The sequence below is a fragment of the Cryptomeria japonica genome, chromosome 8 (assembly GCF_030272615.1).
Source record: "Cryptomeria japonica chromosome 8, Sugi_1.0, whole genome shotgun sequence".
Taxonomy (NCBI): domain Eukaryota; kingdom Viridiplantae; phylum Streptophyta; class Pinopsida; order Cupressales; family Cupressaceae; genus Cryptomeria; species Cryptomeria japonica.
Window position 1 is genome coordinate 86,590,258 of NC_081412.1, and position 12,610 is coordinate 86,602,867.

Sequence of the window (12,610 nt, forward strand, 5' to 3'; positions counted from 1 at the left end):
GGTTGCAAGCTGTCCTTTTTGCAGCTGTGTTTTTCTTTTTCGGTCATTTGTCCTAGGTTGTCTGTGCCTTTATGTTCATTTTGTTTAAACAACTTTCCTGTAATAGGTTCCAGATCCTTTCAAAATCTGGTTGAAAAAGATTTTGGGTCCCTTCAAAACCTGTTTTTCCTTTAATCAAAAACATGTATTTCACATTCAACTAATGCCCACTAATGCCCCTTTACAAAAATGAAGTCTAAAAAAACTGATTGAAATAAAGTGATAAAAGGCTTCACTATTGTTTCCCAACTCTCATAACCCAACCCTTCATCCATCAATCGGTAACTTCCAAACCATTTAATATGTACTTTCAAAATAAGCCAAGTCTGTTCAACCTGCGAATAAGCTTACAATTATGTAAATCTTCGAGGTGTACAACAAGTGCAGTGAAATGTATAAAAATGTTGCATGCATGATTCAGTTACCACGACTTTATAATCAAAGCTTTTCATCAAATCACCAGGGTGACTCGTAATCTCGTTAGATATAATAAACATTACATGAAGGCTGCCAAAATATTATGTTATAGATTTAACAAGAAAAAAGTTCTTGCATTTATCAAGATTGAAATTTTACATTAGATTTTGGCAGGACAAAGCCTGTATTCAAGAAACCTGCTCAACACAAAATGCTACAAGTTTTCTCGTATTTCCTACCCCATAAAAGCAAAAAGTTCCAGCATTTATCAAGATTGAAATCTTACATAAGATTTTAGCAGGAAAAAGCACATTCAAGAAACGTGTCCAACACAAAATGCTGCAAATTTTCTCATGTTTCCTACCCCATTAACTTTTAAGTCCAAATGTAGCTCGGCCCCAGGAAAAAAAATCTTTTATAGATTTAGACTGAAAGCAAGAGTGGTATGGATCATTTAATATGTTTGGAAGAAATTTTGACCCGAAATGCAAAGAGTATTGCCAGTCCTCCTGGCCGCTTACAAGTAAAAGATGACACCTGGACATGGAATTCGGTACTAAGAATGATAAATGTACTATCTCCATTACTTAGTCTAATAATTTATGCCCTGCTAAAAGATTTGAAGGAAAGCAAAAACCTGCTAAGACAACAAAATTATGAGCCATGTGCTGAAAGATTTGCTTAGCACTCCACAACGAACAAGGTGCCGTTCATGCCTTACAACTATCTGTAGTGTAAATTCTCCATAATAACCCTGGCAACCTGATCATAGTCATTTGCTTCATCGTCTTTTACAATGTACGGTATAATCTGCTAGCTCTTGCATTGTAAAGCAATAAAATAAAAAATAAAAAATAAACCACCACCAAATGTGGAGACTAGCATTCAATACTAGTTTGTGCCTTGATCCCATGCATCAAAGCTCTTTGCAAAAATACAAAGAATAGAAACTTTACCTGGCTAGAATTTTCTTTAATAATCTAGCTGACCACTATAAGATAGCTCCCCATATAAATGAATAGAATGCTAGTACTTATACCATTTGCCTTTTTTCCACCCCATAACTCCACAAACTTTAATGACAAAAAGCTAATCAGACATATACACCTTGTTTTGCTTTAAATGATGCAACTGTAACTAATTGTCTTCCAAAGCAGATACAAACACTACATGCAATTCAAGAGCAAAGCATAAGATGATCCAATATAACAGCCGACAGAGGTTTTGCACATTTTTTCACAAGGAGATTCATTTCAAGAGCAAAGCATAAGATGATCCAATATAACATTTGACAGAGGTTTTGCACACTTTTCTCTGACTATTCTTAAAAACAGCACTTCAATGGTTCAGAAGATGCCACAAAAACTGATTATCATAACAGCAAACACTAATACAACTATTTATAGTGCATTTCCAGTATGAATTTTGAAAAGAGAAAATCGACGTAATAAGTAATAAACTAAAAAATGCCTTTCTGTTTTGCTCTAAATGATGCATTGTTGTAAAGGTGTCCTCGAACAGACATACTAAATGCAATGCCAAATAAAACACAGTACACAGATCAAAAGTACACACAATAAATCACCTCAAAAACCAAGTGGAAATTAACCAATGCAATGCCAAATATAATACTACCCCAAATATTAGCAGCACCATCAAAGCCAACATAAAACACCGTTGACACTGGATCACCCCAATGTTGGACAAGCACTTTTAAATGTCCTGATGCCATCAAGTCAACCCCAAACTCAAGTTCAACTTCTAACTTCTAACAGCTACAACAGCAACAGCTTCAGGGGCGGGCACACGGCTACAACCATTGTTTCCACACCTCAAACTATCACATCTCAGGACAAGGTCCAGGGTAAGTTAGAATTAGAACATTAAAACTAATAAAGATAATCATTACTAATTAAGATCAAAGTGGAGACTTCCTCTAGAGTCCTAAGATTTCCATACTACATATGAGAGTTCTTTTTGTGAACACTAATGTTAAACAATGCTGGTGTAACAAACAATCTCTAAAAGCCTCTAGTTAATACTAACCATCCAACCAGCACAAGCTACTAGTCCCTAAGCTGTACTTCCTATGCACTGGGAGATTTATCAAAAAAACAATTACTCAAACAGAAAAGCACAGAATGGTTAAATGCAATACCAAATAATCAATTGAGTTGAATACTACCCAAGCATCAACAGCATCATCGAAAAAGCTGTAGTTCACACAAAACCCCTTCCCTCTTGAACCCCGACCCCAGCAGAGTTAGACACCAATTTTTTAAACAGCATCAAATCAACTGCTAAATGAAGCTCAACTTTTTAACTTTCAGGAGCAACAACAGCATCAGCTACAATTCAGTAAACACAGCCCCTGCCACCATCTTGGTCACGACAGCTACAACCATTGTTTCCACGACCTCACAACTATCAAAGCCCAGGACATTGTCCAGGGTAAGTCATAATATTAAAACTAAAAAATATTAATTTCTAGTAATTAACAATTTGTAAATTAAAAAGAAGTGGAGACTTACTCCAAACTCATAAGTTGCTCATCCTACACATGGATTTTCTTTGGCTGCCAAAGGTTTTGGCCACGACCAAGTTGTCACCATACCAGTGTAACAAACCAACAACTTCATTTACTCTAAATTTTAAGCTTGAGAAAAAATTCCACTAAATCAAAATTAACCATCCAGCACATCAAGAGGCCGGTATGCATAAACAGCTGACATTCACTTGAGACTCCATTTGCATATAGTAGAATGAATAAGGAGACAGAGTCCCACAAGCGTGCATTCCTAATCCTGCAAATGAATGGTTCCATAAACAAATTTCAGTCAATAGGCAATATTGTGCATGCATTCTCAGAAACAATGTTGTTGATAATAACCATGGACCATGTTACCAGAAGAAAGCTTACATCAGCATCAAAATTCCGAGGTGATGAACTTGGAGATGGAGATATTCCCTGTGCATTAGGCGACACGCTTGCACCAGAAGGAGACCTTGCTGGAGGGCTTTTTGGGTCTGCGCTTCGAGGATGTGAGAGGCTCCTCTGTGGGGTTGGACTACGACGAGCAGGAGACACACTACAAAAAAGATACTCTAGTCATTTAAGAGATTGAACTCCTAGCAATGGAGGTCAATACTTATATCACTAAAGGCAACTGGGAGACACTTCTAAAAGTAATACCTTCTCAGAGAATGGCTTCTTGACCTGCTTCTTGATCTTCTCTTTGGTTCATCATTTAGCCTGCTCGTACTCCCACTTCTACCACGAATGGGACTGGAACTTCGGCTGCGACTGCGACGATGGTAATCTTTGTCCTTGTCTCGATATTGATCCCGCTCATACCTATCACGTGTACGTGTGCGCCGCCCAGATTCCCTCTCTCGGTCATCACGGTACCTAGTGATAAATATTTGTGAGTAATAGAATTACAAATACAAATGTTTTCTATTCCCCTAATAAATGCTTGACTTAGCATCAAACATCCAGTTTTGGAAATTACATTCTACAACCATAAAAAAATTAACCAGTAAAGAGTTTATTAAAGGGTATGATGTCTCTACCCCCATCACTTTGCATATATATACTTATTACTGACTAATTTCATTCAGTCATTTTATACTATATCACTCTATATAAATTCCATATTTTGTTTTATTCTTACATCTACACCCAAAAACAATAATTAATAAATATCAAATTTGGATGATGCAAGATACCAAGAACATAAGTGGTCCATACCTAGAGCGTGGAGGGCTCCTACTTCTAGACCTTCCCTTCGGCCTTGGGCTTGATGTTGTAATCCTTCCTCTATGACTGCTTGAGAAAAGGACAAATAAATTACAAATATCAATAGTTTAAGACAAGCATTGTGTGACAAACCACATGCATAAAACTATGTTCTTTATTTTTATTTATTTCAGGACTAAAAGAAATAAGTGTTTAACTTGATCAAATAAGGCAAAAATATCAAAGAGACATCCCTCAATTAGTGCTTATCAGATACCAATTTGGTCTTAAATATTTATCATAAAAACAAACATATTTTCCTGCACTCAAGACCAAAAACTCTCATTGAGAATATACCAAGTCATGTAAATGTAAAAAGAATCATTTCTTTGTTCACTTATTTAAAAGGCTACAATAAAAGAACTGCATTTGCTAATAACACAAATCATTCGCCTCAAATTTGCACAAAACAAAACACCAACAAAATGTCCCTCAGATACTGTTATTGGTAAATCTTTCAAACTTAACATATAAAAAGACAAGTAATGGACAAACTCATTTCCCTGTGCTGAACTCCAGCAACTTCAGTCAAGCATAAACCATAATACTGATAAAAATTTATATACTATAAGTGATTCTATTCTTTTTCTCCACTTCTTCTATAGCTCAGTAAAAAATTGCACCACACAGTAAAATATAAAAATGTGTTTCCTCTTCATCTAGAATGAATATGAAAATGGAAAAAAAAAAAAAGTAAACTATAATCATATTTATGAGAAACTGTTTGGAGCAAAAAAAGAGTAATTACTACAACTAAATCCCTCACCTCTAAGCAAAGATTTAAAAAATCTCACAAAATTGTAAAAAAATACTACAAAATCTATCTTTTGAATATGTTTCCTCTTGGTAGAGTGAAATGAAAAATAAAAATCTAATATCCAAAAGCGATTATAAGAATCTGTTTCAGTTGACACAAAAAGTAATTAAATTTTACATTCTACTAACCCCTAAATCCCACTTTAAAGTAGGCATATAAAATATCATTAAAATGTACAAAAAATTATCAAAGAAATCTAACTTCAATTCACCCTACATTTTTCTTTTTCTTTTAACATATTCATCTTCCTGGATGTATTGCAGAAAAGAGAAAATTTGTTTTACAAACTGGTTAAGTGTTGATACTGGTTAAATTTTACATTCAACTAACCCCTAAATCCCACTTTAAAGCAAGCATATAAAATATCAGTAAAATGTACAAACAATTATCAAAGAAATCTAACTTCAATTCACCCTAGATTTTTCTTTTTCTTTTAACATATTCATCTCCCTGGATGTATTGCAGAAAAGAGAAAATTTGCTTTACAAACTGGTTAAGTGTTGATACTTTGAATGTGAAACAACTGAAAAAATTATTTCTACTTCCCAAATCCCAAACTGTAAAGAGTATATACAAGAACTCTACTCTTAACAAAACAATATCTACAACCAGAAATATTGTAAGTGCAATGCATAACAAAATCATCATAATTGATTTCAGGAACAGATCTCAGAGGGCAAATAATTTCTAATAATTGCCTGTGCATGGCTATAAACGGTGGAAACTCAGTGAAAAGTTTAAAAAGTTGGCATGTGAATGCTATTCCAAGCCAATTTCAGAACTAAAGTAAAACTTGTGAATTGACATTATAAGCTAGAAATATAGAAACACATGCATAGAAGAAGAGTTTAAGATCATCAACTGACATTTTTTCTGCATTTGGGCCATATTTTGCAAACTGCACCATAATATCTCTTCCATCAACATTTCTACCTGCAGGAAATAGTCATTAATTGTTATCATAAAAATGTCTGGCATATTTAAGTGCATTGACCAATCCCTTTATGTAAATCATGCAGCTTAAACCCAAACTTATAAGATGTTAACTCAAAGCATTGTTGAAATGTACCAGTGTTTCTCCAAGTTTTTAGGACGGGGTTTGATACATAAGAATCAATAAAAATAAATGTATCTTTGACCAATAAAATGAATTCATTAGAAGATCAGCAACTTGTACAGAAAATATGTATTACAGAGTGAGCAAAGACTTTTCAGCATCTTCAAGTCAAATCTGTGGCTGTGAAGGCAATCCCACACTTAGGTCAAATCTGCATCCATAAAAACGAACCTTGACTGTGCAATATCAAAACTCAAAGCAAAATGACTATTTCACCTTCCAGCTTCCTCGTGACTCCACCTTTTCCTTTGTCCATATTCGGATATCAGACTTTCCCATCCAAGAATACCTTGCATCCATTCCCCAACTCCCCGATCCTTTATGACCTTTTGAAGCCAAAGTTTTATCCATCCCTTTACCCGAGTACCTTTTCCTTTGTATTCCCTTCCCAACATCCGACATTTCGTACTATATGTTTTATTGAATTCAGAGATGCAATAATACTATTGAAGAGGCATGAGTTGTTGAATTTACCCAACTCCAATTCCCAAACACTTCTCATTGTATTACCTTGAGATTGTATGCTCGAACCTATGCTTGTTTGCATACTTTATAAGATAAATTCATTAGCATCCACAATTCCTGACTCCAACACTTTATTTTATGTATGCTTTTGGAGTTGGAGAAGTGAAAACATCTTTACCTCTTTGCTTTGATCATGAAGTATCCCATACTCTTGATCCCCAATCCCTAACAACTGGAGTGATTATGAGGTATACCCAACTCTTGATCCCTAAAACTCTTGCCTTCTAGACTATCAATCCCTACCTATGAACTACTCGACCTACAATGCCATTAATGACCAAATTTAACACCACATTTACTCCAAAGGGATTTCCCCATCCAAAATAGATAACCATCTTAAGGGTGCAATTTCATGCAATGGAAGAACAAAGTGACCCACGCGATCATTAATGCAATGGCTAAGTTCTTGACCTAATTACCTCAATGCAAAACTCCATTTCACCATTTCGATAAATTTTCCCAAATTCTTCCACAACTCCCAAATCAATGAGGAATCCAAATTGAAGTTCTATATAATACTAGTTTATTTTTCTGAATAAAGGTCAATCATTTCTCCATTTCACACAACTATAATGCCAAGCAAGATCAAGGGTTTCAATCCCTATATGTCCAATTACCAAGCAATCGGTTTTTACAAATCATAGAGGTAGCTAGTTTGTAGCAAATGTTTGCAGCTAGATGTCCCATTGGCCAATTGTAGATTTCAAGAAGCCTTCTCAACAAAGAAGAGTAATGGATTCCTCCTAGCTTAAGTTTTTTCTCTAACCACATTTGCTCGTATGAATGTTAGAAGAACTCAATAAGTATCACAACACTTTAATTCATTCCAAATTGTTATTAATAATGGTCTTTTTCTTATTGGATGAGGATTTATGGAAGTTTGGAGAGGGATTATTATACATTCCTATTAATAATATCTCCTCTTTTGTTATTTCTATGTGATATTGTTCTATTTATAATGTTTTGTTCTCTTGTCATTTCTATGTGCTATTGTTCTAGTTTTCAACACCCTTGTAATCCTATATAAGGCATCAATCCTAAAAGTGCTTGACCCTTCATGCACCTTAAAATGTACAATATCTTTAACCACTAGTGTAGGAGTAGGAAGTAGAGTTGTATGTATCTCATGGTTCAACATTTAACAAGGAATCATTTCCAACAAGCCTTGAAAGATTTTACCTTTAGAGAATAATGTCTTGCACACCCAAATCTTGTGGCCTCCCAATAATGTCTTTATTAGCTTACTAGGTTACAACTATAGGTTAGTCTTTGATCAAGTGATAGAACATGCAATGAAGGCATACACCTAGATGCCATTGCAATTTGTTTAAATTATCAATCTTCATTTGTGACTAAATCTTATTTAATATTGTCTTAGGAATACCCTCTTGGGTTTAGACAATCCCAAAGTGAAGGAGAGATTATCCACTCAACGACTGGCCAATAATACCCTATCATTTGGGTTGGTCAATTCATCAACTTAGCGTACATTCAAAATATGAAGATAATTATGTAAAATATACATTATTGTTATTATAATATTATTATACATAATACACATTATTTTTATAAAGTAATACATTATATATATTCATAATAATTTGTGTAATATAATAATATTAGTAATACTAATTTATGGTATAATAATATCATATTCAATTATTATAAATTTATTTAAATATAATTAAAAATTATAACTTATATTATTATAATATGTAAGTTAAATTACTAGTTCGAGTTCAATGGTTTGGTTTGCGATTTTGATCAAAAATATTTAGGAGTTAGGTTCATTTTGGGTTTGTCTATACAAAAACATATGAAAACCATAAATATGTACATATTTGGAACAAAAATTCAGTTCAAAATGCACCACCATACTAATAGTCGAATAACATAGCAAAACACACCATCGTATTAATAGTCAAATATAAGTCAAACTCGAATGTCTTATTAAAGTTAAAAACAATAATTTTTAATTATCAACAATCAGCCATCATTGATCAAATGTCATATGGGTCATCAAAAATATTATCATCGTCTATGTTGTGGAAAATTAGATGACCCACAAATAGTGCCACTAGCACTGGCACTAGCACTCATTCTCACAGTGCGGCTTATGGTCATCATGAACATCAAGTGCAACAAAGTGGTTAATGGAAGCATTAAAGTCGATATACTTGAGCATCCCACTTCCCCACTTCTTTGTAACCGCTTTGTCTGTGTAAGTAGTCACAAATTTGGATATTTGGTATGTCCCATTTTAGGGTTAGGAAGCCGAATGGCACTTTTTGGAATTAAAAAAAGGTCAAAATAATTAAAAAATTTGCAAATTCCCCAATTAGGCGAATGAGGGGGCAAAATCCTTCACAGGATTGAATAGGTTCGTCCAAGCTAAACCCAAAGTCTTCTAGCAAAATCTTGTTTGAACCCATAAAGGACCAGACCTAAACCAAGTCCCTGGTTCAAACGAAGCCAAGATCTTAGGCTTCCTAAAGGCAAACCGATAACATGGTATATAAGTTATAATATATATTGTTCGGGGGTTGAGGTTGTTTGTTTAAAACCTTGAGTTCTCAATGCGAAGACACAAGTTCAAATCACAACGAGACATCTTCTATGGAATTCTAAGTTATGACTCTTGGTCTTCCATAGTTGGCTTCTAATGTGGAGGAGGTTTCTAAATAATTGGATTCCTAAGTTGTGACTCTTGACCTTCCATAAAGTGGTTTTTGGTGTAGTTGCTTGAAGGAGCTAATAGGTTGTGCTCACAAGAGCTCGAATTGGTCTCATGTTTATTCTTGTATGAGCAAAATATTTGTAAACAATTACCAATTTAAAAAAAGGTTATAATATTTATTACATATTATTCAATATTATTTATTATATATACAAAAAATACTTGTACCCAGAGAAAAACAAATTGTCACACCCCCATAGCTAGACCCCAAATCCATACTCATTCATGTAACCAAATTGACAACTTTATTAATAACTTAATAATGTATTTTATTAATGTTATTCATTTTGGAACACATAAAAACTAAGAACCATTTTATCATACATCAACCACCCTTCCAAATTATTTTCTATCCAAACCTAAAACAGATCTACCACATTAAGTGTTTCAAATACAATTATAGCATCACCATTATCATCTTGTTTTTCATCATCAGCACTATCTAATTTACATAGTAATTATATTTATTACTATTATCTACATGGTTGTGGTTGAATGGTAACCCACTAGTATAACAATGATCCATGTTCTGATCATTAAAGTTTATTACCGCAGGAATGTTAACAAGTTAGTGTTAAAATTGTAACAAAGTACCCCAAACTATGCTAACAGCAACCTATTATCTCCACCACTATTTCCTAAACAGGGAAAAATAAACAATTTTCATTATATATAATATAATAGAGAACACAAGGTATATAACGCTCATCCCAAAGGCCATGGTTACCACAAATCACCAGAGAGCATGTGTTTACTTAAGAAAGACTTGACCCTGGTGCCAAGAATGTTGAAATGCACACCTCAATCTGAGCATTAAACGTACTCATACAACTACAATAAATATAAGTATAAATTAAATAAAGATTGCCCACGCGCTCCTCAATCTGAGCACTCAAAATTTGTAATAACTATAAATGAAGCTCCAGAAAATGCAAGTATCAATCACAGAGATAACCTACCATCAAGACGTTCAACTGCCTTCTGTGCCTCATCTGCATATTTGTACCGAACAAATGCGAATCCCCGGGACTCACCAGTTCTGTAAACCAACAACATTCCAAGATAGTTAATTGATTAGATCTACTGTGAACTGCCTACAGGAAACACAAAGACCATCACAAAACATGACCAACAAAGAAATCCTAGCAGTCATATAAACTGTGACATCTACATGAAGTTCAGAACATTAGCTGAATGTTACAATATTAAAATTTGAAAATAAGTAACATATAAATTACAGTTTAGTCTAAGAAAAATGACGAACATAACTTTCAATAACTTATTTAACTAAGAATTCTATAAATTGGTGAATTTCTTCTACTAATGGCCTCAAAAACCCTAAAAGCTTCATGAAGTGTATAGCATTTAGTTGAATGTCATCATCTAAAAATATGCATGTGAAATATAGACTAATTTCAATGTAAAAATATAGCACTATATATTTAGTGACCAAAATGTATTTGTGTGGCAAACAAACGACCAACAAAACCCAAATGTTCACACAGGCACTAACAGCCACATCAAGTGTTAAACATTAGATAAACCTAACCATTCTGAAAATAGGTTATTCATCTAATCTCTAAGTAAAAGCCTAGCACTATCTTTTACCTAATGAAAATCGAAGAATATGGAAATATTCCTCGTAGACGACCATTTATTTAAAATTAAGTAAAGAACTAACCGACTGGCCAAACACGGCCTACAAGAACTACCCTGACTGAAAAGAAAAATGGCTTGAGATACCCAGAGGCCTCAGATGCCCTGTTCAGTACAGAAAACCCTAAGGTAATAGACAAACGAGCGGCCACAAAATCTCAAATATTCAGGAAACTCCTACACCTACAAATACAGCCTAATGAACTCAAAACCTAAAGGGCAAGGAAATGAAAATATTCGTCTACACCCAGATGTCAACAGAAACCGTAATGGTCATAATCCAGGTCCACATGAAACCTACTGGGGACAGAAACCCTAAAATTCGCATAAACTAAGTAACCCTGACTGCTAAAGAATCCCAAACAATCACATCAACCAACTATAACAAGAAGCTTCAGGAAACCTAACAACAATAGAAAAACAAAATAATCTTCAAAAATTCCATTCATGATTGCAAAAAGACAAAGGCACCTTCATACACACCGAGGAGGGAAAGCCACAAAACATGTAAAATTCATTAACAAGGGTTAGATTTAATTCATTACCTCCTGTCTCTCGGAATAAATATATCCACAACCTTCCCATATCGATCAAAGAGGGGAAATAGATCATCTGCGCTAGTGCCTGATAATAAAAAAACATTCAAACAAATCAGGAAAAAGCATATCCCGACCTGAGACTAAAATAAATTATAACCCAGGAAAAAGGAAATAAATGTTGTACATACGAAATGTTATGTTAAGAACCAGAAGCGAATACGTGTCTCTGATATCTGGAGGCCCCGATCTCCCGAAGTGAGACATTTTTAGGTTCCTGAGAGCTCTGAAACTGTGACAAAATTATTTCTGCGAAACGAAAAAATGTTTGTACAGAACGGAATTGAGACCACTTGAAAAGCTAATATTACATTTTATAAAGGACCTAATTTCTAGGGTTTCGGATGTAGGCCCTTGGTTTTGGATAATGCTTTGGAGGCCCTTGGTTTTGGATAGTCTTTTGATTTTTCAAAAATTAAAATTGTTACTTATAGTTTATGAAATTGATGTTTAAAGAGGAAGAGGTGGTCTTTACAAAAAAATTAATTATGATGTATAATATGATTTTTTTTGTACAGTATAAAAATGGTTGGTATAAATGTTTTAAATATGAGTAGTTTTTATAGTAATAGAAAATGTTAAAAATTAAAATTAAAATTAAAAAAAAAACTTTTAAATGAGATATATATTAATAGAAAATGTAAAAATTTATGTTATGTAAATTTGATGTGTTTAATATAAAAAATATTTGTGTTGTGTGTGATGATATGATATTATAATTTCTTTAGGTGGATGGGGATTCCAACATGTGGCACGCATCTCTTAAGGTAGTTACATTGGGTCATGTGGACAACATATTACACCAAAAGGCATTCTTCAATGGTAGAAAGGTTCAACAAATCCATGTACATTTTTATCACATAAGCTTAAATTGCAAGTCATTCGCATGTTCATATGCTTATGCAAG

At 33.9% G+C, this 12,610-nt stretch overlaps 1 protein-coding gene across 4 annotated transcripts; it reads right to left on the reverse strand.

Annotated features, from left to right (window-relative positions):
• Window positions 1-844: 844 nt before the first annotated feature.
• On the reverse strand, window positions 845-12,044 carry LOC131038439 (serine/arginine-rich splicing factor SC35). 4 transcript variants are annotated; one of them, XR_009358723.1, is made up of 9 exons: window positions 11,835-12,044; window positions 11,653-11,731; window positions 10,407-10,490; window positions 5,939-6,001; window positions 4,208-4,282; window positions 3,650-3,865; window positions 3,377-3,545; window positions 2,988-3,260; window positions 845-2,880 (listed from the first exon to the last, which is right to left on the reverse strand). XR_009358723.1 is itself a non-coding variant. In XM_059209934.1 (8 exons), exons 1-8 carry the CDS (start codon window positions 11,908-11,910, stop codon window positions 3,255-3,257), a joined length of 768 nt encoding a protein of 255 aa, XP_059065917.1. In that variant the 5' UTR covers window positions 11,911-12,044; the 3' UTR covers window positions 2,750-3,254. The 4 variants fall into 4 exon arrangements, 2 of the variants coding, with proteins under 2 accessions (XP_059065917.1, XP_059065916.1); XR_009358722.1 differs by having other exon boundaries at window positions 4,208-4,285; XM_059209934.1 differs by having other exon boundaries at window positions 2,750-3,260.
• Between the last annotated feature and the right edge of the window lie 566 nt (window positions 12,045-12,610).

Bases quoted from the DNA above. Each gene is read 5' to 3' on its own strand.
- LOC131038439 (XM_059209933.1), bottom strand. From the start codon at position 11,910: ATGTCTCACTTCGGGAGATCGGGGCCTCCAGATATCAGAGACACGTAT. The intron at 10,491-11,652 runs GTAATGAATTAA...GTTGGTTTACAG, and splicing joins TTTATTCCGAGAGACAGGAG to AACTGGTGAGTCCCGGGGAT. The intron at 3,546-3,649 runs GTATTACTTTTA...TCTTTTTTGTAG, and splicing joins AGAAGCCATTCTCTGAGAAG to TGTGTCTCCTGCTCGTCGTA.